The sequence below is a fragment of the Canis lupus genome, chromosome 30 (assembly GCF_003254725.2).
Source record: "Canis lupus dingo isolate Sandy chromosome 30, ASM325472v2, whole genome shotgun sequence".
Taxonomy (NCBI): Eukaryota; Metazoa; Chordata; class Mammalia; order Carnivora; family Canidae; genus Canis; species Canis lupus.
The window spans coordinates 36,229,122-36,254,252 of record NC_064272.1 but is presented as its reverse complement, the minus strand read 5'-3'; the positions used below and the strand labels follow the sequence as shown (position 1 = coordinate 36,254,252).

Genomic DNA, 25,131 nt, shown 5'->3' with positions numbered 1-25,131 from the left:
AACCCAATGATTTCTTATAACTGATCTAGTCTACCTAGTGATAACAAAGGCTAGTTATAGTTACTAGACCAAGGTTATTAAGTCTCAGTTATTAGGTCATAGTTTATCTATGCTTAACCAATTGCGCCACCCAGGCACCATGGATATATAATTTTAAATAGAGATCTATTAAAAATAGATGTAGTACATGATAGAGAAAAACAAGAAAGTGATCTCTTACTCTTGAGAATAAGCACTCTCAAGAAGACAAGTGCCATCCTGGCTATTGATAAACTACTTCTCTTGACAAAGACCTGTTGCCACCACCTACATTGAAAATAGTTATTATACCAAATCTCACAACAGAAGGCAGCTCCTTTAGAAGGTAAACATAATGACTTCTACTGATAGTCTACTATACATTCTGAGCACAGTGTCAGGTGCATTTTTTCTAAGATTTTATTTATCTGAGAGAGAGAGAGAGCGAGCGCACACACATGTGCACATACGCACAAGCAAAGGGAGTGGGAGAAGGAGAAGCAGACTCCCCGCTGAGCAGGGAGCCTGATGCAGGGCTTGATCCCAGGACCTTGAGATCATGACTGAAGGTGATGCTTAACCAACTCAGACACCCAGGTGCCCCTCAGATGCATTTAAGTACCCTTGAGTTCTGGGATAATTCTACTTTTATACATGAGGTAATTGGAGAGCTATTTTAAACCAGGTGGTGTTAAACACAGGATTTTTTTTCAGTATGCCAGGTAGTAAACCACATCTTATGCTAATACAGCACCCTGAGTAAATCAATAGTATGCTTCAATTTAGGACTAATGATAAATTATTTTTTTCTATAAAAAGAGTTTGGTTTTTTTGTTTGTTTGTTTGTTTTACATACCAATTACAGACAAGTATAAAGGAAGAAATAAATATCATCTGCATCTCTATCACTCAGGAAGAATAACCACGTAACATTTTTATAATCTGGATATTTCTCCTCTTTTTTGGTAAACACAGGATATGTAATTTAAAAAAACAGATTTGTTTTCATTTATTTGAGAGAGAGAATGAGTGCGTGGTGGTGGAGGCAGAGGAAGAGGGAGAGAGAGTCCTAAGCAGACTGTGTGCTGAGTGCAGAGCCTGATGTAGGGCTCGATCTCATGACCCCAAGATCACAACCGAGCCAAAACCAAGAGTTGGATGCTTAACCAACTGCGCCACCCAGGCGCAGATACATAATTTTATTTTATTTTATTTTTTAAGATTTTATTTATTCATTCATAAGAGACACACAGAGAGAGAGAGGCAGACACACAGGCAGAGGAAGAAGCAGACTCCACACAGGGAGCCCAACATGGGACTCGATCCCGGTCTCCAGGATCAGGCTCTGGGTTGAAGGCGGCGCTAAACCACTGAGCCACCTGGGCTGCCCGATACATAATTTTAAATAGAGAACGTACTACATCTATTTTTATATCTTAGCTTCTTCACTAAAATTATTATAGGCATTTTCCAATGCATTAAAATAACTCACAAATTTTTTTTTAATTTGAAATAAAGTAACCCTCCCCAAATCCAAACCTATTTTTAATGGCTGTGTTACATTCCATCTTCGTTTACCTGTTGGACATTTGGGTAGTAGGTTTATGATAACATGGTTAACATCTTTATAATAAATCTGCTCAATTGCTGATCATTAAAAATAAATATAACATTTACTATCATCTCTGGCTCATCTCTTTCTTATACTACATCATCTAATTCTGACTTCACCTTGAAAATACATTCAAAATCCAACCATTTCTCATTACTTCCTCTGTTACCAACCTGGATTAAACTGCCAACACCTTTCACCCACACTACTCTAAGAGTCTCCCATTTCCCTGCTCCTTCTTAGTCTCCTTCTAATGCTAGTAGTCAGAGCAACTCTCTCTAACCATGTCACTCTTCTCAAAAAAAAATCTTCTCATGGCTCTACTTCAAAAAAAAGCCAAAGATCTTAAAATGGTCCATAAGGCCATATAGAATCAGCTTCGTGCACCCTTCCCATACTCTTCCTCTGCTTCTCTTCAACCTATTAAGCTTACATTTATAGCTCAAAAATTATTTTTAAAATATATATTTTCTTCAGAAGTTTAAATCACCACTATCAATAATTTACTATCTATATACTTTGCTTTATGAACTACTGCAATTTGACAAATTATTTCATTTTGCATGTCAATGAGACTAGAAAATTATTTCAGTATAAACTTGAGCTCCAATCCCTTAAGCATGTATTTTAAAATAGTATTCTACAGCTTTTTTTTTTTTTTTAAGATTTCATTTATTTATTCATGAGACACACAGAGAGAGAGGCAGAGATATAGGCAGAGGGAGAAGCAGGCTTCTTGCAGGGAGCCCGATGTGGGACTCGATCCCAGACCAGGATCACACCTGAGCCGAAAGCCAGATGCTCAACAGCTGAGCCACCCAAGTGTCCTATATTCTACAGCGTTTGTACTAAATTTTCTACTTTAGAATGCTAAGTAGTGCTTTCTGTTTCACTGGAGAAATAATGGAGAGGCATTCAGTTTACTCCACTCTAAAGTCACGTGTTATCAAAGCATTCTCCATAATATCTCCATAAACTATCTTAAAAACATACAATCTTGGGGTGCCTGGGTGGTTGACTTCATTTCGGCTCAAGTCATGATCTCACGGTTATAAGGACTATAAGACTGAGCCCTGCTTTGGGCTTCTCTCTCTTCCTCCCCTTGTCCTCCCCTCCCCCCTCTCATCTCTCCTGCTCTTTAAAAAAAAATTGTATATTTTTTGTATACAAATATACAAAAAAATTGTGTATTTGTAAAATACAAAATTTTGGGGATCCCTGGGTGGCTCAGCGGTTTCACGCCTGCCTTTGGCCCAGGGCATGATCCTGGAGTCCCAGGATCGAGTCCCGAGTTGAGCTCCCAGCATGGAGCCTGCTTCTCCCTCTGCCTCTGCCTGCCCCTCTCTCTCTCTCTCTCATGAATAAATAAATAAATCTTTAAAAATTCAAAAAATCATAAGGATATCTATTAAATATGAAGTCAGTAAAAAAATATTTTTAAAAATACAAAATTTTCTACTTGAAAAAAATTTAAGTAGTAATAATTGTAAATGGGGGGAAATGATGTATTAGATGCTATTAAAATGAAAACTTGTTCATCAAAAATCATTGAGAGAAAAAGGAAGCTACATATAAGGGAAAGTAGTTGTAATATGTATATATCTAACAAAAGACTACCAGAAAATTTAACGAATTCTTATAAAGCAACAAAGTAATATTTTAAGTGATCTAAATGGGTATTTCATAAAAAGATATCCAAGAAGCTAATGGAAAGGTGTTTGAAATCATTATTCATCAGGGAATTACAAGTTAAAACCATAAAGAGATATCCTTACATACCCACCAGAATGGATACAATTTAAAAGACTAATGTTTACAAATACAGGCAAGGAGTAGAGCACTCACAGCTAACTAGGGGAACATAGGTACAACCATTTTGGAAAACCACCTGGCAGTATCTACTGACTCAGTCCTAAATATATACTCAAAAGAAATCAGTGCATGTTTACTAAAAGACACATATAAGAATATTCTTTGTAGCTTCTCCATAGTGGTCAAAACCAAGTAAACAAACCAAAAAACTCTAAATGTCTACTATCAGGAGAATGAAATACATTAGACATAACAACAAAAAAATCTAAGGAAACTTAAAAACATACAGATATATTTAAGATGTGCACATATCTCAAAGACATTAACTGAAGAGATACACACTCATAAAAAGAATACATAGTATCATTTAAATGAGGCTCAAGAATAGGCAAAACTAACTGATGACAGAAATCATGACAGGGAACAAGGGTGAAATGGATACTGTCAGGTAAGGGGCAAAAGGATGAACATTCTGGGTACTGGAAAAGTTCTATACCTTGACCTAGGTGGTTAATAAAATACAGTTTTAAAGTTAATGTATTTACATACTTTAGTTAATATATTTTAGAATTTACTAAAAAAGTAAAATAAAATCAACACACAAGCAAACTCAGTCTATTGTACTTAAGGATGAGGATTTTCCTCTGTAAAAAATGAGATCCTTACCGAACTGAGATTAACATGTATCAATATTTAGTCTGTCTCTTGCCTCAGATGGTACAAACTGTATGACTTACTTAAGGGTCTAAGCAGCTTCATAAATGTATTTGTGACTGTTAAGAAACTGTAAAAATAAAAAACCATCCGATTACGATGTTATGAATATTATTAGAGGAGCTTAGAGGACTACATTTACTTCTTTCTGGATCCATTCAACTATTTGATTTTATGTGATATTTACATAGTTATAATATTACAAAAGTACTGATTTACAATTTTGTGAATAAACTTATTGACAAAACATGAAAGAATCTGTTCCAGAATAGAAAAAAATATAGAGTTGACAACATAAAGTAATCATGTATCCAACAGAAATTAAGAGGTGAAAGAGATATCAAGGTGAATGACAATGCAGAAGCATTAATTTCTTCACTTTTCATAGTAAGGAGAGAAGATGTACTGCTTACAGTTAATGGTACAGAAAATAACTATTAAATAGCATTTAAATTATATTATCTAATTTAAAACAATTTATTTTTGCATGGATGTAATAATATCCATTCTGTGATGCATTTAAAAGATAATTTAAAACCAAATGTAATAACAATGACTCTAAGAGTGCTACTTGCATTCTACTTTGCGAAGAGTCATTTCAGGGAATGGATGTGATATCTATTTTGTATTGAATGTAAAGAAGTGTTTCAAATCATACATAAAAAAGATAGATATAAGAGTGCTTGTAAAAAAAACTTTAATTAAATGAAAAATAAAACAATTTATTTTTCAAAAGAAAATTTCTGCCCTGTCCATTTATTTATAGGACGCCTGGGTGGCTCAGTGGTTGAGTGTCTGCTTTTGGCTCAGTGGGGTAAGCTCAGGTCATGATCCCAGGGTTCTGGGATTGAGCTCCGTGTGGGGTTCCCTGATCAGAAGGGGAGCCTGCTTCTCCCTCTGCCCCTCCCCTCGCTGATGTTCTCTATTGCTATCTCCCTCTCTCTCATAAATAAGTAAAATCTAGCAAGTTTCACACTGCTAGAAAAGAGAATGTGAAAAAGTTGAGATGAAGCTGTATAGGTAAGCAATATAGAATGGAAATGAAAGAACTGAAAGGTGACAAAACAATTTAAGTGAATCATTTAGAAACCAGTCATAGATTGCCAGCTAAGAGAAGATGACAACTTGGATCAGGTTAATGGCAGCAGGAACAGAGGGAAATGGATAGATTTAAGACTAATTAGGATGTGAAAATGACAGCGGTATAAGGATCACTCCAGGAAATAGAGGAGAAAAAACAATCAGGGGTATCATCATGTTTCTAATTTAGGCAAGTCTTTAACACCTAGTGGTACCATTCCTTGACACTGAGCAGCCAGAAGGAGTTTGGTGGTAGTGACAGAAGAGTTGGACAAGACAAAGCCTGAGGATAAAATATACATATGAAGATGCCTGATAAGCAGTGGGATATATAGGTCCCAAGTTCAAGAGAGACAGTTGACCTGAAAATACACACAAATCTGGGTCAAATTTATGACTAAAGAGGATATAAAATGAGTAGAAACCCATTAGAACCCCAAGGAGTAATATTTTAGGAAGAGGCAAAAAAAAGATGATTTTGCAAAGTCAATTACAGTAGATCTGGAGTAAGCCTAGGGTGGTGGCCTCAGGAACTGGTGTCCAGATAAAAGGGATTTTACTGAAAATGAATACATTAGGAAAATGAAACGCTATGGCATTGATTCTCCAACTTAAGCATACATCAGAATCATAGGAGAGTTTTGTTCAGATTGCTGAGCCCCATCCCCAGACTTTCTGATTCAGTAAGTCTGGATTTGGGACTGAGAATGGGCATTTTAATGCCGCTGGTTGGGGGATTGCACTCTGAAAAATCACAGGGTTAGAGTATAGAATAACAGACTGTATATATGGATACTGAGATCACACCGGATGACAGTAAACCTTGGAAGAAAGACAGTGAGTGAGGTGTTAACACTATAATTAAGTGGGAGTGACCAAGAAATCAGGCAAATAAAAGCAGAAAGGACTATAGGATAACCAGATAACACAAGACTCAAGGATCTACATGCAGGCTCCTGGGTGGCTCAATTGGTTAAGGGTCTGCCTTCAGCTCGGGTCTGATCCAGGGAGTCCTGGGATCAAGTACCACTGGGGCTCTCTGCTCAGCCAGGAGCTTGCTTCTCCCTCTGCCTGTTGCTCCTCCTGCTTGTGCACATGCTCTCTCTCCAATAAATAAAATCATTAAAAAATAAATAAAAAGGATCTACATGGATTTTAAACTGAAGTAGAGAAACATTCTGAATATAACATTTGAAACCAAGGGAGACAATGACATTGCTTCCTGACCATGAGGTATATAGGGTAGGGGGCAGGGAGACCTAGCTTCAACTTGAGAAGGTTATAGGACAAAGTGTCTTCATGAAAGAATCTGGTTTCAGGTTCAAGTTCCAAATGAGTTGAAGTCAAAATAAAACGAGAAGGGACGCCTGGGTGGCTCAGTCAGTCGAGCATCTGCCTTTGGCTTAGGTCATGATCCCAGGGTCTTGGGATAGAGCCCCATGTCAGTCTCCCTGATTGTGTGGGAAGCCTGCTTCTCCTCCTTCTACTGCTCCCTCGGCCTGTGCACACGCACTCGCTCTCTTTCACATAAATGAAATCTTCAAAAAAAAAAAAAAGCCAAATTAAAACAAGAAACTATTTTTTAATGCATCAAATTAAAAACTTAAAAATGGTAATACCATGATTGTGAAGGATTCTATTTCTTTCACACTAAGAAAAAATTGTTAGGCATATTTCAGTTATTATTTAAGACTAAACACTTTAAAAATGTCATTTAATTAACTAAACTCTTAAATTCTAAAATTATTTATTTATAAGAAATAAAATGGAAGCTGTATACTAACAGTGTACAACTATATAAGGTGAAATATAAAAGTCCCTCCTCCTAATCCCCAAGCCCCAGCTGATATCATTAAAATGGTTTTATATTCTCCAAATTTTCTGTGCATGTGCTTGGATGCATAGCCAAAGAGCACAAGAAACCTGAGAGGATACACATAAAGAGAACCACATCTAGATACATCATAGTTGAATTGTCTTAAGCTAAAGACACAGCAAATCTTAAAAAGGAGCAAATAGGGAACAACATGATTAACAGTTGACTGATCAGAAACAATGAAGGCAACAGAATGACATATTCAAAGTGATACTATTGCATGAAAGGCCAAAGAGCATTTTAATTTGTAGAAATTGTCAAACTGTTACAAAAAGGTTGCAACAGTTTGTATTCTCTACGGTACTATATTCTCACACTACACATTACCAAATTGTTTAATCCTTACCAATCCAAATGCAAACAAAACAAAAAACACAATTTTAAAAAACTGGAGTACCAAATTCTGATTTACATTTAAGTAACTAGTTTATATAATGTTTATTAGCTAATGTTTATGAGCATCAAATTTCTTTCACTGTGAAATGCTTTCCATAGGATTACCTTCTTGATTTGTAAGAGTCCTTTTGATATTAGCCACTTTGGTTTTATGTGTTGAAAATATTTACTCCATTTCCCCTCAAAAAAAAAATCTTCAGTTTTTGTAAATGTGTAGCCACATCTATCCAAATGCCTCCCCAACTCTAAACGACCCTCCCTCCGCTAAAGTTGTATTTCTTTTTTTTAAAGTTTATTTTTAGTAATCTCTACACACAACATGGGTCTTGACCCCATTACGAATCACATGCTCTTCTGACAGAGTCAGCCAGGCGCCCCCTACCCCCAAATAGGCTTCTCAAAATGTAAATCTTATTATCACAGTCTAACAACCTTCTGTGATGAAATCCATAAACTGTCAGGGTCCTTTTATCCTAATCTCTAATAACCTGCTATTCTCTAGCCACCACAGAATACTTAATAGAGAAAAGCTCATGAACTATTAAAAAAAAAAAATACTGGTATTCTTTCTTTAAAAGTGTTACTCTCCACTCCCTCAATCCAAATTTTTACCCCCATTTATATTACTCCTTAAACTCTTCGTGTGGAATAATTTGCTTCTTTCTACCTGTACTTTATACATGTCTCTATATATAACTCTTAAACTCTGCATTTTAGTATTATGAACTTCTTGGGGGAAGGAAATATATCTTAATGTTCCCAAGTAAATATGGAATGGATAAAAAGATTCAGTGATCTGATGAATTCTATTGATGAAACTGATGTATTGATGAAAATACAAGGAATCAGAAAGTATCAAGGAACAAGATAAAGACAACTGGAAGGATGATGGTACTTCAAGATGTTTGTTGCATAACTTATTTCTGCTAGCTTAAAGCAATAATGGAAAAAAGATTCACTGCAAGATAGAAACAGTATTAACACAGAGCTAACAACAAGCATCAGTATGTTTTAGTAATCCAAAGTAGGTTAAGGTTAACAAATTGGAATCAGTGAGCTTTATAAACTGTGCTGGTTAAGTCAATTTAAGGCTTTATTAGGTAGCTTAGGAAATTTATTTGCTCATTAAAGTCCATAGCTGTTTTTAGTTTTATTACCTTCAAATCCCTGTGCTTAAACACAAACTAAACCTTTCTGTATAGGCAATTACCTAACTACATAATTTGTTTGCAGACAGTTCAAGCCTTCAATCTGTTTATCTTCCTAGAATGAAGTCAATTACGTAGCCCGAGGCTATGAAACAGCACTAACTCAAGGAATTAAACAGCCTGGGATATTACCCCAGTTCAGGACTAAAATCTATGCTTGTTTCTTCAAGTTTCCTTCTCCCTTCATAAGAGAACCTTTCACAAGAAGAGCAGTTAGCCAACAACTTCCAGATGTAGTGCCTTTAGGAGCTATGCTCCAAATGAGGCCACATTCCCCTGGGTAGCTCCCAGTGAATGATGGAACATGGAAGGGCACTAGGGCCCAGTCATTTCCGCTTACTGAGGCATTCATCTATAGGCAATCTGCAGTGGAGTTCCCCACAGAGCTGCCAGAGACTCTCGCTGCTGCTCCATGGCTGGAGTCTCTTCCTACTGAATCCTTGTCTCTTTTAACAGGACTCATACCTGCATCAAAGCGTATCTACTCCTTTCTCTTTAACCTGCACAGATGCTATCCCACAACAAATCTCCTTCCCACAGGACCTCAACTGAGATACCATCATACCCTACTCTCCAATTCTAAGGTTTATTGAAATCTAGCTATCATATATTGCCCAGATTTTGCCATATATTTATAAGACTAGTGTCTGGGCATTTAAATCAAGTTAGAAATGAACTTTTGTACTACGAAGGAATATAGGTTAGAAAGTCTTTTTAGACTAAAAATTCCACCTCCTCTGAGGTTTAAGCACAAATTTAGTTTAACCAACTAACCAATATTCAACATGCAGAATCTATCAAAAATACTTACATAACTGTGTTGTCATCCACTAAGATATCACAACCATGAGCAGGACACGAAATAGTCTGAAAAAGATTGAAATTTAAACTATGTCTTCATTCAACAAATATTTACTGGATGCTTACCATCGCCAGGCACTTCAGTAGGTTGAGAATACCTTGACATTTACAGGATCTTAATCGTTCCCTTTCTATTAAAGGAAATGTATGTGTGTGTTTAATACCAAAAGGTAACTAAAACCACTGACTGACCTGAATAAAACTCGAAAGGCACAAGCAAGACACCTGACAAAACTGCTCAACAAGTTTAGCCTGATTTATACACATCTTAATGCCACTAAGAAAACATTACCTGAACTGTTATCTTTGACTGGATTGTCACATTGTAAATAGAAAAATGTCTTAATTATCTTTTAATCTCAAAATGGAAAAAGGTCCCATGCAATTTATAATCCAGAATGCTTCACCTGTTTATATTTCTGCAAGGGTCTAAACATTGTAGGAAATTCAACAAAAACTAAAAAATCAAATTGGTATCTTTACCTGTCCCATGCCTTCCTCCATTATTTTGGTAGTTAAATATTCGCTCCAGCACTGCATACAAAATTTATGTCCACATTCAAGGCCAGTGAAATACTGCAACAAAAATAATACATGGACTTTTAAAAGACATTATGAGAAAAATCACTATACATAGTGACTCAAGAAGGCTCTATTAGGTCACAATTCTCATAAGTAGTTAAAATGTCCAATTTGACAAGGCTAGCTGGGCTTCTAAAATAAACTTCTCAGTGGTAAAACTTAGACATGCAAATACATTTAATACAAATTACCTAACTAATGAGAAATGCATTTAGAGTATTTATATTTTTAGGAAAGACAGACAAGTTTGTACAAAATATAAGAATGCCATGTACCAATAAGCATATGAAAAGACGCTCAAAATCCTTAGCTATCAGAGAAACGTGAATCAAAACCACAGTAAGACACGACTTGACACCCACTAGGACAGCTATATTCAAAAAGACAGATAAAAACAAGTGTTGGTAAGGATGTAGAGAAATTAGAACCCTCATACACTTCTGGTGCGAATGTACAATAGTACAGGAGCTTTGGAAAACACTGTGGCAGTTTCTCAAATAATTAAACACAGAGTTACTCATGATCCAGCAATTCCACTTCTAGGTATATACCCAAAAGAAATGAAAACATAGCTCCACACAAAAACTTGTATACAAATATTCATAGCAGCATTATCCATACTAGTTCCAAAACAGACACAACCTAAATGTCCAGTGACGAATGGATAAACAAAATGTGGAATATACATATGAAAGAATATTATTCACGCATAAAAAGGATTGAAGTACTGATACATACTGTAATGCAGATGAGCCTTGAAAACACTATGCTCAATGAAAGGATCCAGCCACAAAACACCACATATTGTTTGATTTCCATGTATACGAAAGGTCCAGAACAGGCAAAATCATAGAGAAAGTAGATTAGTGGTTGCCTAGGATAGGATGGCTTGAGGGGTAAGAGGTAGTAGTGAGTGTAAAAGGATATGAGGTTTCTTTTTGGGGTCATGAAATGTTCTAAAATTTACTGTGGCAGTAGAGTGGTAAACTAAAACCACTGAAAATAAGTGAACTATATCGTCTTATTAGTGTATGTGAATTTTATCTCAAAGCTGTATTAAAAAATGTCATGCAAATATAGGACTTCTAGAGTTGCACAGAATATAGCTTACCTAGATAATAAAATCTTATGGAAACCAAAAGATTCATTCAGATTGCTAAGAACAATACTAACATTTGGTCTAATCTTCTACTACTTATATGACTTGAAATACTACTAATTTGAGGGATAGTTAATTGAAGTATATTATATTCTATAATATGCAAATAATGGTCATCAGTTTCAACTAAGAATATTTTACAATATTTACTCTAAATTATTTTTAAACAAGTAAGGTAATACAGGCTCATGGTTAAAAACAATTATTTAATAGTACGAGTTTATGTTGAAAAGTAAGTCTCCCTTATTCCAACCCTTGTCCTCTATTTCTCTATCCAAAAGTAACACTATTTCAAAATCTGACATAATCTGCCAGAGATGTTCTGACATACACAGGCACATACACAATAAGAGTAGCACATATTATCGTTTTGGTTATTATTTAATACATTTCTGAGGTGGTCCTACATTAGTACACATGGGTCCACCCCTTTTTACAGTCTGTATGAAGGTACCATGATTTATTTAAATAGTCCACCATTAACGAACATTTAGACTTTTTTTTTTTTTTTTTGCCACTATGCTACTGCACTGGCTATTTATATATCATGGTGATCGTGCCGATGCATCTTGGGATAAAGTGATTTTTTTTTTTTTTTTTTAATTTATGATAGTCACACAGAGAGAGGGAGAGGCAGAGACACAGGCAGAGGGAGAAGCAGGCTCCATGCACCGGGAGCCCAATGTGGGATTCGATCCCGGGTCTCCAGGATCGCGCCCTGGGCCAAAGGCAGGCGCCAAACCGCTGCGCCACCCAGGGATCCCCGGGATAAAGTGATATTATAACAGGTATACATTTACACTTTAATAGAGTATTACACCAAGCTTTAAGTTCAAAGAGGTTGTAGCAATTTATACTGTTAAAGAGAATTCGGGTTTCCCAAAACCTATGTCAACAATAGTATATTATCGAACTCCTTGATCTTTGCCAATCTAACAGGTATGAATGTGAATTAGTTTCTTTTTTTTTAAGATTTTATTTATTTATTCATGAGAGACACGAGACAGATGCAGAGACACAGGCAGAGGGAGAAGCAGGCTCCCTATGGAGTGCCGGATGTGGGACTCAATTCCAGGACTCTGGGATCACGACCTGAGCTGAAGGCAGACAGATGCTCAACCACTGAGCCACCCAAGTGCCCCACTTCATTAGTTTTGATTTTAATTTATTTTGAGTGAAGTTTTAAACACTAAAAAAAGATTAAAAACTATGTATTTTTTCGGTGCACTCTCTTCATCTATTTTGCCCATCATTTCCTTAATGATTTAGTGGGGATTTCTACCTATTTAGAAAACTGGCCATTTGTAAGTATGGAAAATATTTTCTCAGATTCAAATCTGAGTGCTCACATTTTGCTGCCATGAAGAAGCAACAAAAAAATACACCAAAGTGTACTGGTTTTAAAATTTCTGCCTTCTAGGGGCCCCTGGGTGGCTCAGTAGTTGAATATCTTTTTCAATATTTTACTATTATTCTATCTCTCCAAATACTCAAGTCATCTTTTTAACTACTTTAGTATTTCAAGTTTTCTTCATAACAGATCTTTCACATTTCTTGCCAAATTTATTTCTAGCTCTTTTATTCTTTCCGTGGCTCACATAAGTGGTACTTTTTATTCCATTTTCTAACGAGCTGTTACTTGAAAAATGCTCATGAAATTTCTGATGTTGCTTATGACATTCAGATACAAATAGGATACAAAATTCTATACTATAGCACATAAACTATATAAAGAATGCCCAGAAGCAGACATGGGGGAAAAAATGTATCAGAGTCCTGAGACTTGTCCTACAGACCAAATGACATGGTAAATATCCAGTTTAAAATATGATGCTATTCAGATTGACAAGAATTGTAACTCATTTATAGGACAAGTAAAGGTAAATATTGTGGAAATCAATATTTTTATCCATTAAAAAAAAATCTAGGAAACAAACAAAAGAATCTATTCTCATTACTCCTGACTGGTAAAGGACATTTGGCACTAACTTGTCAGATCACTAATGAAGAGCATCTGATTTTCAAGGCTATAAGAGGAAGGAGCATTCTGTAAAGGACAATTATAACAGGGTAAAAGATCACCAATTCTAAAATGTTTTATTCACAACTTAAAAAACACATATGCATCCTCATGTGCTTTATTTTCTTTTTTCAAATAAGAACCCTTGAGATTGTGAGATTAAAGGTTACAATGCTTACTAAGTGATCATTGCAAGTAACATCTCTACCTTTGGAACTTCTGGACCATCAATCATTATATAAGGAAAAAAACAAAGTTTTTTATTCTTTAAAGGCTTCTTTTCAATAATTCTTCTAATTTGATAGACAACAATACAAAACAAGGAAAAATAGAAATGTAAATCACATACATAAACACGTCTAAAAATAGAGCAAAAACTAACCTGTGGTATAAACACGTTTACTGTGCTCAAGAGATGTGTCATTGTCACAGATATACCTGGGTATCACCATCCTGTCCCATTTCCCTTCCTCTCTTCCTCCTTTCACATATCTGTTCCCTTACAACCTTGTGCGTACCTACTTGGGTCCCTAACTCAAAGATAGGATTACTTATCAACAAATTTATCCTTGCTAATATCATAAATAAATCTGACACAGAATACACTAAAAATATATGAAATATTACCTAAAACAGAAATTAATGATCCTTTAAAAAAAGAACTGAAAGAATAAACACTCTTCAAAGGTACATTTATTACTGCCATTTTACATACACAGCAACTAATGGCAAATAGCAGTAAGAACAGGAATAAATATCTTTCTTCCATCAGAAACTCCTCATATAATCTCTAAAGTTAAAGCCATTGTTTATAAAAACTGAATAATTAGGACAACAGTTCCCTCATCCATAAAATAGAATAAATTAAAAAGGATATAGTGTCAGACTTAGAGCAGATGTTTTGTGTTCCCAGCAGAAAGATTTGGAGGTGCTTAAGAGGTGAGGGGATGGGAAGGTGACTATAGTCACAATCTCCAAAGTTGCCTTTATGTAACATACCTGATTCTTAAAATATACAAATTATTTACTTCATAAAAATGAGATATCACAGCCCACGCTATAAACTGTTGCCAGGGCTAAGAAACCCCTGAATTGGCCACAAACAAGGAGATGGGGGTAGAGAATTTAAAAGTGCCCCAAAGTCTCAGGATATTGTTTTTAAAGAAGAGATCTCACCCAAGATAGTTATCTCCAAAGTGCTATATACTAAGCTACTAAAGCATTTATTTTAAAAAGTTGTTTGCACATGTCACTGTATAAAGCTAAAGCTGCTTTCTGGAAGGATAAAGGTATTGAAGATAGACATTAATAAAAGGCAAGTATCAGTGTTTGAAGAAAGTGGTGGAAACTGAAACATGGGAATTACACAGCAGAGGTTAAAAAAAAAATCACTAATCCAATCAAAGCGTTAATGGAGTCTGAGATGACATTTGCAGAACTGAAGAGGTTAAAATTATCTTTCTCTATTAGTCTAAAAACTATGAAAAAAGTCCTAGTTTTATTACACTATTATTTTTCATAACACTTGGCATGGTTTCCGTAACTCTCAAACTTACTTTCCAACCCATATTGCTGTTTGCTTTCTTGTCCTGTCACTGACACAGCCAAGCTTCCTTTAAAGAATAATTTGTTTGTATTTATTGCCTACGTTTCTTTTCTAATCTTTAGGTCAATAACCCTTCAGCCCATGCAGTGTGGTTTCTCATTTTACCATACTACTTACATTAACTTTCCAATATCATCAGTCAACTTCATGTTGTTAATTCCAAATTCACTTTTCAATTATTTTCTTTGAAGTTTTTAGCAATATTTTTATCATTCTTGGAGGTACATACTCTTCCTCTGGCTTCTATACTGCTCTGTTTTCCTGATTCACCGAACTACCACACTTTCAGAGGTTATTTCACAGGTCAATTTCTGTGGGAAATTCTCTCTGACCTAAAACTGGGTTAGATGTCTCTCTCCAACATGTTCCTATAGTATCATCAAAGTGCTTACCTTTCTTTCTGAATATGTCATCTTACTTATCTACCCAGCTAACCTGTAAATTTTCTGAAGCAGGCATAAGGCCTTTTTTTCTCCATTGTGTTTCTAACACTTAGAATAGTGCCTGGTGCACTGAATAATAGTAGGTTCTCTATCATCAGTTACACGTGCAAGCAAAATTTACAATGTGAATCTCCAGGTGATTTTTAATTCTAATTTGTTAAGACTGTTAGACAATACCAAGGACACTGAGAAAGTTATAGGGGATATTTGTAAGTAGCTAGCTTCAGTACTCATATTACATTTAAAATTTAAACAAAGGAGGAGCTAGTTATAATAGAGCAGGAGGAGAAATGCCAAGGAATAAGGAAACCCTGTATAATCTGGGACAAATTCTTTGGGGCTCAGTATTACCTAACAGAAACTTTTACAAACTATACAAACGTCACCTGGCAAAGAGAACTTTTGTTAAAGACAGACAATAAAATGGTCAAAAGATAAATTTAATGTATTTTTAATAGTAATGTTTTTTTTTTTAAATACTCAAGACTGTGATTTAAAGGAGAGGGAAAAATTTTTTAAAAAATAAAGGAAAGAAACAAAATAAAGGAAAGGGAAATTATACAATTCTCAGAACAGTAGAGATTTGAAAGAATATCTTACTCAACTCATTTGAAAGATAAAAAGAACTTAAATCCAGTAAGGTTTAATAATTACACAAAGCCAAGTAGTTAGCATTAGTGCTATAATCAAAACTTGAGAATATGGAAATTCAACTCAACACTTCATCTACAAAGTTATGTTAACTCATTGTTCTATTTCTCTAAGAGTACTTAAGTAACTTTCTTTTAAAATCTCTTTTCTAGGCACTTGAAGCACATGTGAACAAATTAGTCCCCTTCAAATGGTCCTCTACAGAGAAACATATATAAACCTCTAAGAAAAATAATGAAAAATCTTCAATATGTTAAAATATATAAACACTTGGTGTCTGTCACTTGATGACAAACACCTTCTATATAATAATTATTAGAAAGTTAATTAAAGCAGAGAATATGAGTAAGATAGTTATTATTATAGAATTAAGCTTTTTCTTAGGTATCTTGAAATATCTTAGGGGTGAATTCCAAGTGACTAAATACATTTATGTCACAAATATTATTTTTTTGTGGTTACTAATAAAGTAAGGCCTTCATAAGATGATTATGTTTAAGCCTAAAATTCCTAACTAGACAAATCAAAGTAAATCATCCAAATTTAGTAGGTTTTAAGAGGGATACTTTTACTTAAAAGAAATACCAATTAACTGGTCCCAGTGTCTGCTCCAACTCTGTCACCACTTGCTATATTTAAGAATCTCCATTAGAATGGATCTCTATAAATGAAACGCTTCTGTTATGCAAAAGCTGCCTAGTAAAATACTATTAAAGACATTTTATTGATGTATTGGGTATTTATTTTAAAATGCTAATTTTAAATCTATTTTATTTTGATGAAAAATAATTCTACTGACTGCCCACCTATTAAACAATCCTCCCATGATAGTGAAATAAACTCAGAATAAATTTAGGTTGTAATGACAAGTTGCTGCTTTAAAAAAGCAAACAGTGGTGGAGAGGGAAAGAACAAGTTCCATTCTTTGTCTTCCTTTCCTTTATCCTCAATATTCTGATAGGTTACTGTTTTACTACGGTACAATTCCAGACTCCCAGATCTTCCTTTGTTTAAGTAATTTAAAAGTAATTTAAGTTGATTTATCCTCTGAAACAGAGAGTCAGTGCTAGCCTTAAACTACCAGATACTCACCGAGTTAGGGTAGTTCAAGTAGCAGATCTGACAAGGCATATCCTGTGCTGATGACCTTGTATTCATCTGGCGTGTTCGAGACTTTTTACTTGGATTAATTACATGACACTCAGCAAAGAGCTTCTCCAGGTTTCCATCAAAGTACCTGCATTATTTAAACAGAAAGGATGAGAGCCCAGCAATAGCACACTGTTAGAGCTCTCCAAAAACCTGATTTTCTATAGGGAACAGCAATGAACTGAATTAAAATAAACCCAGATCATAACCTTTTTTGCTCAGAGGAACAGAGGTGTATGGCTACAAATTGTAGCAAAATAGAGGTGTGTATGTGTGTGTGTGCCTGTGTATGTATAAATACATATATACATATATACAGTTAAATGCATATATACATACACACACACACATATGAAAGCTGATGGAGGGTTTTGTTTTTTATTTTTTTGCCATTTTGGTATTTTTTACTTTGTTTTTATCCTAGGAAGTTAAGCTATTAATATTTTAACAGTACTATAACTAAAACTTAAGAATAAAGGTTGTACTATTCTTACAACTATCTTAAGTTGTACCTTAATGAAGAGTAATGGTATTTTAAAAGCCTAGGCTAATACTTCATATAAATGACTTATTATTTTAGTTACACCAGCTTAAATATATTAGCAAGTAAACTACCTACACAGCATATCTTACCCCACAAATCACTTATATGTCTCATTTTACAAAACAGATATCATTTCTAAATATTCTTTTAAAATAATTTTTCATTTACTAGCAAAGGGAAAGAGGAAACAAAAATGTATCTTATAATGTTTTTCTATCAAAAACTCCATATACTTAGCTTTTCATAAAATACATTTCTAAATATACAGAAGTAGTTCACTAAGATATCACGAGCATGGTATGCCAACTACCAGTCTCAACTGAACTATAAATTTCTTGACAGAAGACAGTGGCAAATACTTAGCCCACTATTTCCCATTAATCCAGATGAGACAGGATTGCTGGCTTCCCAAAACACCTTAATATCCCAGAGGAAAAAGTAACAGATTTAAATTTTTCAATTTGTGAATCAATATAACTAGTAAAATATTAATGAAAAATCTGGTCAATTACTTTTTAGCATATGAAGCCTAGGTTTCAACAAATTCAATGTTCTTTACATACAATCAGGAGGTTCTGAAGTTAAAAAACAAGTGATACTCAAAGAGATTTCCAATTATTTTTAATGCAGGACTTGTTCAGGCTTTGTGTCAAGCACTTACTTTATCTCCAGGAAAATCACTCAAATAAGAACAAATCACATTACTCCCCTAAGACTAATAAATATCTATTTATAAATATTTTGACTACAGAATGTTTCAATCAAATGACAGAATTATTAACCAAAATGTCAATACATTACAAAAGAAGAACTCCTATAAGGTTAAAAGTTGTCACTGATGATTCAACTAATCAAAATATACAGAGCAGAAAATCAAATGCTTTCCTACTTATTATCTCTGAGAAAATCTAAGATGTCTAGGTTTATTTGAATGTCTACTTCATTTGAAAAGTAGAAAGTGGGCAGCCCAGGTGGCTCAGCAGTCTAGCGCCGCCTTAACCCCAGGGTGTGATCCTGGAGACCCGGGGATCCAGTCCCACTTCGGGCTCCCTGTAGGGACCCTGCTTCTCCCTCTGCCTGGGTCTCTCTCCCTGTGTCTCTCACGAATAAATAAATCAAATCTTTAAAAAAAGGGGGGGGGAGAAGAAAAGTATGAAGCTAACACTGAATATGAACAGGTAAAGCAATTAAAAACACCTTGTTTTTAGAAACAACATCCATGCTCATAAGAAGAGACAAACTTCTAGCATCCAAACTTGACTACATAAAATTAGTAACTCCTAATACTTTAGCGATCATTCTAGATACCATTCTACGCTTACACAGCCAGATAGACATGTGTCTATAATTTCATATAAAAGCACTTACTCCAAATTTATAACTTTCAGTAAACAACACGTTAAGACATCTTTGTCAATGAACATTAGTTCTCATCACTGCATAATATTCTACTGTAGGTATGTACTTTAATTTACCTAACCAGCCTTATACTAAGGGACATTTGATGTCCACATATAAGTAATCCTAGATTAAAATCTTGGCCCAACTGATTGTAGGGGGGAATATCTGGACTTAATTTGCATTTCTTCACTAGTGAGGGTGAACACGCTTTTCTATGAAATTCTTACTATTAATTTATGAGTTCCATACATCAATAGAACGGGTAACCCTTTGTCTCGTGGCCTACTTTATCCCCCCAGTTTCTAACTTGCCCTCAACCTTGTTTAGTGGAGTTTAATTGCCACTTTTAATCTTCCTATAGGCATACAGATCATGTTTTGAGTTCTGGGTCTCCCTTTTTTTTTTTTTTTTTTTTTTTGAGTTCTGGATTTCATATCAAGCTTTACAAGATCTCTATACCTGAAGATTATAAAAAATTCATCCATGACTTTAGGTTTAAAGTGTTTCCATTAAACTGTTGATTCACAAGGAGATTACTTTTGTGAAGTACAAAACAAAGCTGGGATCCCATTTCATTTTAATCTAAATAGCTAACCATTTGCCTAAGGGTTTTTCAACTACCCCAAACACTTCCTCCTACCCTTAGGTCTCAACTTAACCCTCAGTTCCTCCCCTACTGCAGCGCTCAAATTAGGTCAATTTCCCTGTATAACCTTCTCATGGTACTTTGTACTGTGCACAACACTTATCTGCACAATCAACTCCATAATCATTTATGTCTTCTCTGCTAGGGTGTAAACCCCATGAGAACTATTTTCTTATTGCTGTAGCCCAGTGTCTAGAAGAATCTTAAAATCATTCAGTTTGTTTTTAAAAGAGTAACTGATTTAAGAGGAACTTCTTAAAGATAATCCACGGTAACAAATCTGAATTCCTTTGCTTTTGGCATATTTCACACTGCAATGGGTTTATCCACTTTTTGAGCCATTCTAGAAGCTTTCAGAGAACTTTCAAATACTGCTCAGGTAAACAGAATGGGGAGCTTAAGAATCCTCTCATACGGTTTGAGACAGTGGGCCTAGAAATCTTTTTATTTTATTAAGTTCCATTTTATAAGAAATCATTTTAAAATTTGGTTTTGTTATTAATTACCAACAATTCTACAATAGTTACTTGGAAATATTGAAATCTAATTTATTTTCACTAACCTAACTTAAAATTAATAAATAAGTCTATTTCTTAAGTTGTTGACTTTAAATGTATTGAGTGTCTTTATGTTATGTGATCCTACACTAAACCCTCTAGTTTTTAGAGTTTTCCTAGTTGATTACTTTGGCCAAAAATCGGACCCTCCAACCCCCAATATTCTTTATAGTGACAGTATCCATTTCCTTCCAGTACCTGTTGTTATGGAGGTTTGTGATCAAAATAATTTTTCTCATTTTATAATTCAAATCCTTTTTCAAGTGGCATATATATATAATTTTGTTTTCTTTCTTCATTCTTGAGATTTAGTAGTTTAAGGCTAGCTCTAGTAGGCTTTATCTCAGCATTCAACTTTCTCTTTAAAAATGCCATTCAAGGGTAGCCCCGGTGGCGCAGCGGTTTGGCGCCTCCTGCCGCCTGGGGTGTGATCCTGGATACCTGGGATCGAGTCTGCTTCTCCCTCTGCCTGTGTCTGCCTTTCTCTCTCTGTCTCTGAATAAATAAATAAATCTTAAAAAAAAAAATGCCATTCAGGTCTCAATTACTTCAAGATCCTTTTTAGTAATTAAGTCTGTGCCCTGCTGGATTTGTACCCAGTCTTTGTTCATTTGTCCTCCATGTTTACCATCTGCTAATTCCTTCTTTGTCCTTTTTCTGTCTTGTATATCTCTATTTTCCATAGTATCTCCTCTGTAACTTGCTGTTGCTAATGTGGTTTTGAGCTGTGCGAGATTATTACTTACCCCTTTTTTCTTAGTTTCATCAGCTTCCTTTTTATCTTGTTCTGTTGTTTTATCAATTCATCTTTGATTCCCTCAGCTCACAGAGTCTACATTTATTTTAATCTCCTTAAGAGAACAAAGCAGCTTTTTCTTTCAAATTATGATATTTTATTAAGGACTACTAGGCTCAAGAATACGGGTGGATTCTTGACTCCCATACCTGTTGTTTACCTGGTCACTATTTGAAAGTTCTGCCAACTGTTCCTCGTATTTTATCCTTTCTAGTTCTGAGCTGTGATGAAAGCAAATATATTAAGAAACGAATCTCAGTGAAACAGATGTAAGTAACTCCTTCTAGGTCTGAATTAGCACAATTTTAAAAGAAACACAATAATCTATGTCATCTTCCCAAAAGGCTCCCACTCCATTACAAAAAAATTTAAGCATACAAGTCAACAGAACAGTACATTGAACTCCCACATACCCATCACCCAGCTTTAACCATTATCAACATTTTGCTAATCAAAAAGATTTTCTGAGAAACACAATTTTATTCTCATATGAACTTTTTTTTTTCTCATATGAACTTTTAAGGTAGGTCTGAAATTATGGCAGACATTTTAAGAAGAAGCTAATGACTATTCCCCTCATAGGTAGTTGTCCACATTCCCTGGCTTGATTAGGATTATTTCAATTTACCAAATTCTAACCTAAAGCCTCTGAAACTTCAAGAACATCACAGTATACAAAACCTTATAACTTCTTTACACATGTCTATTCCCCCTAAACACATGTCTCAATCTGAGGAAAAGCTTCAAACCTTTTATCATTTTCTCAAAAAAGACTATGGCCCACATAATGACAAAAACCAGTATTATTTTCTAAAATGATTTTTTACTTCAAAGAAAACAAAGACAGTGGCTTCTGTGCCCTCTGTCCAAATATGTCCATGCAAGGGAAGTGTTTATTTATACCCTCTGCTCTGCTGGTCTTTTTCTTCCTGCTACACGAGCAGCATAATTTAGTAATAAGTAAAATGAAACTAACTACTTATGATTCATGCAATAGTGGATCTGATTCCAACTGAAGAGAATTATTAAAAGTTTACAGAAAGTATTTAAAAATGGTATTTTATTATTTTGATAAGAATGTTTCTATATATATATATTTTTTTTTTTTTTTAGATTTTATTCATTTATTCAAGAGAGAGGCAGAGACACAGGCAGAAGGCAGGCCCCATGCAAGGAGCCCAACATGGGACTCGATCCCGGGACTCCAGGATCACGCCCTGGGCCGAAGGCAGGCGCCAAACCTCTGAGCCACCCAGGGATCCCCTGTTTCAATATATTCAATGGAAGTCCTTAGGTTATAAATGTTGAGAGCCTATAAACAAAAAATATATATAATTAAAATCTAACTATGCTAAAATTAAGAATAAGGAATCAAACCATCCATTTTCATGTTAGTTCCCTCACATATTAAGCAACTATATGTAGGAATTGTGCTGGTCAATGGCAGTGTTTAACGGCTGTGAAGGAAAGAGATGGAGACGGCTATTTCAATATGACATGCCAAGTAACAAAAGGTGGAAGGAGAATGCTAGGAAAGTACAAAAAATAGAAACTGACTTCAAGAAGTTAAAATGACTTAACAGTAAATGTGTTAAAAATTCAGAGATTAACGTGATCCTAGGGGCATCAGATGAGTTGTATATGATGTACAGAACTGTACACAACATCTCTTAGAACCCCAGAATGAAATAAAAAGCTCTCTGAACTTCTATAAAATATAGCTGTTGAGGAGATTGGGGCCTGAATAGTCAAGGACATCCTCACAGAGTGTAGATCTCATTAAAATCTGTTCAAGTGACCATATTGCACAGGACATACAGAAAAGAGTCAAAGTATGGATGGTTTTCAAAAAGTCAAATGGTACAGCTTTGATGTGATAGGAACCAGAAAGGTAGTGGTGATAAAATGAATTGACATGGTCAAAAGTAAGTTTAGGATGGATGTGATCCTAGAACCCAGAAGACAGTGAGGAAACTGTCTTGGCAAAATGTTGATTTACTTGTAGGTAACCAAAGGTACTATTAATTCTAAAACAATCCAGAAAACAAACTGGACCTCCCCTTTTAAGGTTGTTCCTTTTCCTATGTGCACATGTATGTTTTTAAAGTTATTTTTATTGTGATATAACATAATTTTAGAAAAGTACATAAATATCAATGGGCAGCTTAATGAATTGTTATAAAGCAAACACTTGTGTATAACCAACCCAGACAAGAATTAGAATACTGCTAGTACTTCAGAAATACTCCAAACATTCCTTTCTCAATAACAAACTCCTTTTCCTCCGGGACATAATCACTATTCTATTTTTCTTTATAATTTTACCACCAAAATATGCATTCTCAAACAATATAGCTTAGTTTTACCTGTTTTTTGAGTTGCATATAAACAAAATCACATAGGACATAAGTATTTAGAGGTCATTCCATATGATGATTTTTAAGATTCATCTATGTAGTCAACTGCACCTCTAATTTGTTTTTTGTTGATGTTATTATGTAAATATACCATAATTATCCACTTATCTACAGACATTTGGGCCGTTTGTAGGTTGGAATTATTAAGAATAATGCTGGTATGAGCACACTTACGACTTTCAATTGAGATGTGCATATGTCTTTTTACTGGGTATATGCCTGGGAGTGGAATACTGGGTTAACCATATGTGTGTAAATACCAAGAAAAAAATTATAAAACAGTTCTACATGTCTTTTTAGAATCATTTATTTTAACTTATCTATAGACTCCTTTGGATTTTCTGTGTACACAACTAATATCAGTGAATGTTAACTATTTATCTTCTCCCTTATAACTATGATAATTTATTCTACTGGCTAGGATCATCTTCAGTATTATGCTGAAAAGAAGTGAAAATAACAGATATCCATGTCTTGAACTCTATCTAAAAGGGAAATTTTTCAACATTTCAGCATAAACTATGTTACCTCCTACCGGTGTTTTTATAGATTTACTTAAGACTAAGAAAGTTCCCTTTTGTGCCTCGCTTGCTAATGCCTTCTTTTTAAAATCATGAATGATGACTGATTTTTAGAAACTGCTCCTCTATATCTCTTGAAATGTTTTTCTCATTAAAATTTGTTCAGGTGACCATACTGAATTACTTCCAGGTTAAACCTACCTAGGATTTCTGGGATAAATCAAAATCGCCCCGGCTGAGTTACTGTCCTCTTTATGTATTACTGAACACAATTTGCAAATATTCTGAGTTTATTTTTTGCATCTATGTATGAGAGAAATTGACAAGTAATGTTTCTTTGGGTTCTGGAATCAAAGGTGATAGCATTATGAAGGTGGGGGATTTTGTTTTTCTAAAAGAATCCATGGTTAGAGAAGATAAGGTTGGAGTTATTATCTCATTAAATGTTGGTAGAACTTTCCAGTATATCCATCTGGACTTAGACTTTTCTATACAAAAAAATTTCACTTTACAGATAGTCCTTATAGGTTTTCTATTTATTTCTATTTATAAATTTTCTATTTATTTCTATTTATTTCTTATTTATTTCTCAAATCAATTTCAGTAAGTTGCAAATTTCTAAATGTTTATTCATTACATGTAAAATTTCCAATTTTGATAGTTATCCACAATATCTTAGGAGGTTTAAAAAAAAAAAGATTTTGTTTATTTAATCATAAGAGACACATAGAGAGAGACAGAGACATTGGCAGAGGGAAAAGCAGGCTCCCCACAGGGAGTCCAATCCCCAATCAATGCAGGACTTGATTCCAGACCCCTCGGATCACGCCCTGAGCTGAAGGCAGATGCACAACCGCTGAGCCACCCAGGTGCCCCTTAGGAGGTTTTTTGCTTTTTGTTTTTAACATATTGCAGGATTCAAAGTGACATTCTTTTTCAGTCCTGATATTAATTATTTGTGCCTTCTTTTTTCTTGATTAATCTCACCAGGGTATCAACGTTATCAGTCTAGGGGGAAAAAAATCTTTTGGCTCTTTAGCCATTCTATGTTTCTTTTCTGTT

General features: G+C 34.8%; 1 protein-coding gene across 1 annotated transcript in view; it reads right to left on the bottom strand.

The window, feature by feature from the left end:
• ARIH1 (ariadne RBR E3 ubiquitin protein ligase 1) overlaps window positions 1-25,131 on the bottom strand; it is a 112,870-nt gene that overhangs the window by 28,579 nt on the left and 59,160 nt on the right. Inside the window, exons 3-5 of the mRNA XM_025472238.3 lie at window positions 17,131-17,275; window positions 10,061-10,153; window positions 9,528-9,583 (exon numbers count right to left, since the gene is read on the bottom strand). Of these exons, the coding sequence (XP_025328023.1) occupies window positions 9,528-9,583; window positions 10,061-10,153; window positions 17,131-17,275 (294 nt within the window). The remainder of the gene's footprint in view (window positions 1-9,527; window positions 9,584-10,060; window positions 10,154-17,130; window positions 17,276-25,131) is intronic.